Source organism: Camelina sativa, chromosome 4 (genome assembly GCF_000633955.1).
Source record: "Camelina sativa cultivar DH55 chromosome 4, Cs, whole genome shotgun sequence".
Lineage (NCBI taxonomy): Eukaryota > Viridiplantae > Streptophyta > Magnoliopsida > Brassicales > Brassicaceae > Camelina > Camelina sativa.
In genome coordinates this window covers 17,944,955-17,950,717 of record NC_025688.1, presented here as the reverse complement: position 1 = coordinate 17,950,717, position 5,763 = coordinate 17,944,955, and the positions used below count along the sequence as shown (strand labels likewise).

General features: G+C 34.7%; 1 protein-coding gene and 1 pseudogene across 1 annotated transcript; both read left to right on the top strand.

The window, feature by feature from the left end:
- Positions 1,810-2,348, top strand: LOC104784009 (annotated as a pseudogene).
- Positions 2,375-3,306, top strand: LOC104784008. The gene has a single exon (XM_019244347.1). The coding sequence runs from the start codon at positions 2,458-2,460 to the stop codon at positions 3,223-3,225; it is 768 nt and encodes a 255-aa protein (XP_019099892.1). The 5' UTR covers positions 2,375-2,457; the 3' UTR covers positions 3,226-3,306.

Sequence of the window (5,763 nt, the reverse complement as noted above, 5' to 3'; positions counted from 1 at the left end):
TTTTAGGAAGATCTTTTGTCTGAAACGTACAATAATAAAAATTACCCGTACATGATCTACTTTTTTTTTCTAAATAAACAAGTTTTATATACAGCCATAACATTTTTCTATAAACGGGGACAAGCCATGATATTGATTTATAATCTTGTCTCTCTCCCTCAACAATGCTTCCAATTGATCATATGATCTATGAATCCAATGGCAGCCTTGAAGTTGAAGCACTCAATCGTTTTTTAAAAAAACTTATAATTAATAAGACGTCTTTAGTGAATGAGGGGACAAAACATGGAACAGCACTCCCTCTTAAGTTTTATAATCAACATTAAAGTAGGTCTAGTTGTATTGTATAAATTACCTGATTAGATAGATATGCTAAAAGTTCAATGAATTTTGATGATGTTGCTACATATTCATCTTCTTCATGATTGTTTCAGACCCGCATGACCGGTTTAATTCATTGCTCATGAACAGGTATGTTCCTAATCCTATTCACTCACCTCATTTCTCCTCATTTCTCATCGAGAAGAAAAATTCGATTTGATTTCGTGCAAGAACCTCTACTTTGTTGGTCTCTACGACTTCTACTAGAAACAGCGTAACTTCACCATGTAAAATGGAAGAACACGTTACAAATCTCTCTAGTTCTCGACCTGACCAAAGTATGTGTGGTCCATTCGATAGTACAAGTTCGTGGAGTATAACTATATTTTGTTGGATACATACTTTTTAGTTGAGTTTTACGCAAAGAGCGGCTAGCTTTGACAGAGAAGGATGTGTGATATTAACACTTTGAGACGAGAGGTTCAATGTATCAAATTCCATGCAGATCTCTTGTCGGAGACGTACTAGTTTTAAGATTTCCCCGTACATTACATCGTCCCGTGATTTTGCATTATATCGTTTACATACGATCCACAATGATACTTTCTTTTCCTAAATAAACAAATTTATCATATAAGCATAGCTCTGGCAACGGAGACAGACCATTATCTTAACTCGTAATCTTGTCCCTCTCAGTCTACAATGTTTCCAATTGATCACGAATCTAGTGACAGCCTTTGCAATCAAATTTTTATAAAACTTTATAATAAAACGTCCATTATTATGGCATAAAACATTGAACCGCCCTCCTAAATTCTAATCATCATTAAATTATAGTATGTACAGTTGTGGTATAAACAATCATGATTAGGATCATTCATAATATAATCTTTTTGTCGATTTTAAATTAATTAAGTGTCATTCTATAATTGTTTTTTTCAGACAAATTAAGACGACATTAAAAAAAATATATATTAATAAAATATGTTGTTTTCCAAGTAACGTAACTCTCTGCAAATTTCTCTATATTTTTGACGTAATTAAACGCACTTTATAAGAATAAAATTGGAATTCATTTTAATTTATTTCATTGAAAATGTAAAACAATATTTTTTTGTAGTAGTATCTTTTATAGTGCTGTGACATCTTTTTCCACTTAATAACCGTCTCGGGAACCAATGGTGAATAGATAATAAGAGACAAAACTTGGCAATTGGATGAAACAAGAACGAGTTGAAATCTGAAAATGGTCTCTGCGACAAATGTTTCCATGTCTCTTCCATCTGACAAAGCCCACTCTCTCCGGCTATCCAAATGGGAATCACAAAGGCAACATCTAGTTATGGCTCTATCTATGGTCCTCTAGAATTTGTTTCACGTTCAAAACAGAGCATAAAACAGAGCATTGAAAGCTTCCTTCACCACCCTCCATGTGCATCGTGGCTTGACGAAACAGTCACTGTATATATTTAACAAATATAATATCCCATGTTTAACGCACATGCCCTCACTCGCATTCATATATATACCAAACTTCTCATCTTTCGTTTTCTTCAGCAGAAGAATCAAGAAACATGGCATTTCCTGAAACCAAACTCCAAATGCCTATTAGATCTATAAGTCTTCCATCAAGAATTCACCATCCTTCTGCTAAGTTTCAAGCTGCTCTCACTCAAATTCATCTCTTCCAAAACTCATCTGATTCTCAATCTCTTCAAGTCTCATTGCTTAACCTCTCTGAGCTTTACCATTCCCTTCACCAACTCAATCACTCTCTTCCCACAGCTCAAGCTGAACGTTCTCTTGACGTGTCAGCCACGTTACTAGACTCTTGCGATGCAGTGAGAAACCTAATCCTTACACTCAGAGAGCATCTCCTTAGCCTTCAATCTGCACTCAGGAGAAAAGACAAATCCATGGAAGTCCAGGTCAAAGAGTACTTTGCCTTCAGGAAAAAGACCAAGAAAGAGACTAGCAAGCTTCTTCTTGGCCTCAAGAAGTTGGAAGGCTCTGAGACCACCGAGNATATATTTAACAAATATAATATCCCATGTTTAACGCACATGCCCTCACTCGCATTCATATATATACCAAACTTCTCATCTTTCGTTTTCTTCAGCAGAAGAATCAAGAAACATGGCATTTCCTGAAACCAAACTCCAAATGCCTATTAGATCTATAAGTCTTCCATCAAGAATTCACCATCCTTCTGCTAAGTTTCAAGCTGCTCTCACTCAAATTCATCTCTTCCAAAACTCATCTGATTCTCAATCTCTTCAAGTCTCATTGCTTAACCTCTCTGAGCTTTACCATTCCCTTCACCAACTCAATCACTCTCTTCCCACAGCTCAAGCTGAACGTTCTCTTGACGTGTCAGCCACGTTACTAGACTCTTGCGATGCAGTGAGAAACCTAATCCTTACACTCAGAGAGCATCTCCTTAGCCTTCAATCTGCACTCAGGAGAAAAGACAAATCCATGGAAGTCCAGGTCAAAGAGTACTTTGCCTTCAGGAAGAAGACCAAGAAAGAGACTAACAAGCTTCTTCTTGGCCTCAAGAAGTTGGAAGGCTCTGAGACCACCGAGCTCGCTGTCTCCATCTTCCGCTCTCTTTTCATGTTTCTGTCTACTACATCCGCCATGAAGTCAAAGACATGTTCTCTCAAATTCGTCTCCAAGCTGATCGGTGGTGGTCATCATCGATCATCATCGTCAGTGATGAGCGAGTTGCATAACATGGATGTGATTCTACGTTCAGATGGGGATAACTCCAAGGAAATGAAGAAGATGTTAGAGAGATTAGAAGAGAGAACAGAAGGACTTGAAGCTGCACTTGATTCTCTTTTCAAGTCACTTGTCCAATATAGAGTTTATTTGCTTAACATTCTTACAACACACTCATAGTTTAGTTAGCTAGTCTCTAATTGTACACAATACACAAATAGTAATACATACAGATTCTTATAATGAAGAAATTAATGGATCCTTTGTAATTGTAAATCAGCAAATCATATAGCTACAAAAATCAGACACTTTTCAATGCTTAAGAAACTCAACAGAACAAAGTTAAGGAAGGTACGATAAGAACTTTGTTAGATTTGTGTCCGTACACTTACATGTTATGAGAAAATATTGATGATGCGTCAGTCTACCATTGGCGTAGAAGTATCCTCCCCCGTGCACATTATTTTTTTAATAATTGAGTTTTGATACAACCAATGATGATAAAGTCGTCATAAACACGATCAAGATCTTTAATTACGGATGGGCTAGTGATTTAGTTAACCCCTTCATTTGTTAATGATTTTTTTTAAAAAAGAGAGAGGAGTGGATCTTTGATTCTTCTTGTCCCCACACAGCGATACAGGCAACTGTACAAGGCTGCTACGAGGCCGACCCCATTCCAATTTTATATTGTACTCTTCTTCTAAGTAATCATAAAGCCAATAATAAATCTAGAAAATTTTGAAAAGTTTTTATAACAAAAACCATAAATAAATCTTTTTTTTGCAACCTGGTTGGCAATATTGTTTTCACTAATAGTAATAAGATGCATGTATAAGTTATAAACAATATAAACACTAGTAATAAATATAAACAACTAACACATTTCTATACAAAATTATATTTTATGTCTCATTATAGATGTCATTTTAAGATTAATTAATAGTATGTATTTATCTTATATTAGTATATTATATATATTTTTCCCTAATCAAGATCTTGAATTTGTAGGAATAAATTGAAAATGTTAAATAAAAGTTTCTTAAACGGCATTTAGTATCAACTGGAGGTACACTATTATATTATAGTTGGAATCATGGCTTTTACTCATCTTTCTTACTAAGAAAAGAATGGGCATATATATATCAAAAGTTTGGTCTTTCTTTTGTATCACCCAAATACATAAGAGAAAACATGGAGCATAATAATAAACAAACAAAAAAAACATGGGGGCATGAAACAAAAGCATTTGGCTTCTTCATACCTCTTTAATTTTCTATCATAATATCATGATATCATATTGTTGATATTTTATTGAAGTTGGAGAAGAACTGAAGAAGAAAGGAAGCGACAGTAGAGAGAGAGAAGGCAATAGAGAGGTGAGGTGATGGGGGCATTGGCTCACTAATTATGGCAATTGGGTGGCACAATAATTACACAAAATGACAAAACCCCAAACAAAACAATTATGAGAAATAAGTGTAATGCTAATAGTTTTGCTATTTTTATGTAAATGAAGGGTCCATCCAAGAGTAACGTGACTTCACATGGCCCAACTTTTTTCTTGTCTATCGACGTTTAACTCGCAATACCTAAACTTAGGGTTGTCGGTTTTTAAAACGTCGCTCGATGCTACCTTAGTGTCAACTTATTCTACATATTTCTTGGTTATTATAGTGGTTGAATATGTAAAACAAGGGAAAAAAGTTAGTTGGCTAGTGTGCATGGAGTTTAATTCGTTATACACGTAGAAACCAACAACTTGATTGCATGGCATCGAACAAAATATCTCAAATGAAATATCTTCTTGTAGACCAAATAAAGTTGCATATCCAAGAAAAGAGAAAAGTTACATATCCAAGACACGGGAGATATTATTATGTAAAGCCTAATAGTTAGGAGTAGTAGCTAGATATTTTACAAGAGTAGAGATATTTGGAATATGTAAATCTAATTAGAGATGAGAGATGTATAGTTGCAGGCTGTACTTTGATAGAGACAAGTCAAGTTCATGAATTCAGATTAGTTAAGAAAAGGAAAGCGGTGCTTGATTGTGATTTGATTATTAATTTGTGTATATATTGATATCGTTTCCTCTGGAAGTTTTCAACAAGACACTCGTGCACACGGTCCCATATTTAGTATTATCCAACCACCATCTTTTCATCAATCATTTTCAATGTAAAATTATTTGGTGTTTAGATGATGTGTTATATCTTCCTTTGATCACACAAATAAGAGAGAAGATTTGCTCACTAATTAAGTAATTAGAAAAAATCACCATATCCATGCATGACGGTGTTTACGAATGCCCAAAGTTGAGGAGGTGCATGACAAAAGATCTTAGTTTTGATTCTTCTCGCCTAATCAAAGATCTAAGTGGGTGCACATCACATTACTTGTTACTTGTTCCTTCAACAAAGAATAAAAAATAGTTCTAAATATATACAAAGACATGAAATTAGCACATTAGGTACATATTGAGCGAACTCTAATGACATCTCTGTCAAGATCATAAATTAAGTGAGAGTAAGGCATAAAAAAGAACACGAAGTGGGCTTTGATGGAACAAAGGAACATTATCCCCTTCACGTAGCTTTTACTTTAACAACCCTTAATCCTATTTCATTTGACCTTTCTACACATCTTCCCCTATATATATATTCAACTTCTATCTAGCTAAAGCTCTCTCTCCATCTCAAAAAAAAAAAAAAAAAA

What these genes read in the sequence shown, in the direction of transcription:
- LOC104784008 (XM_019244347.1), top strand. Translation starts at nt 2,458, where the DNA reads ATGGCATTTCCTGAAACCAAACTCCAAATGCCTATTAGATCTATAAGT.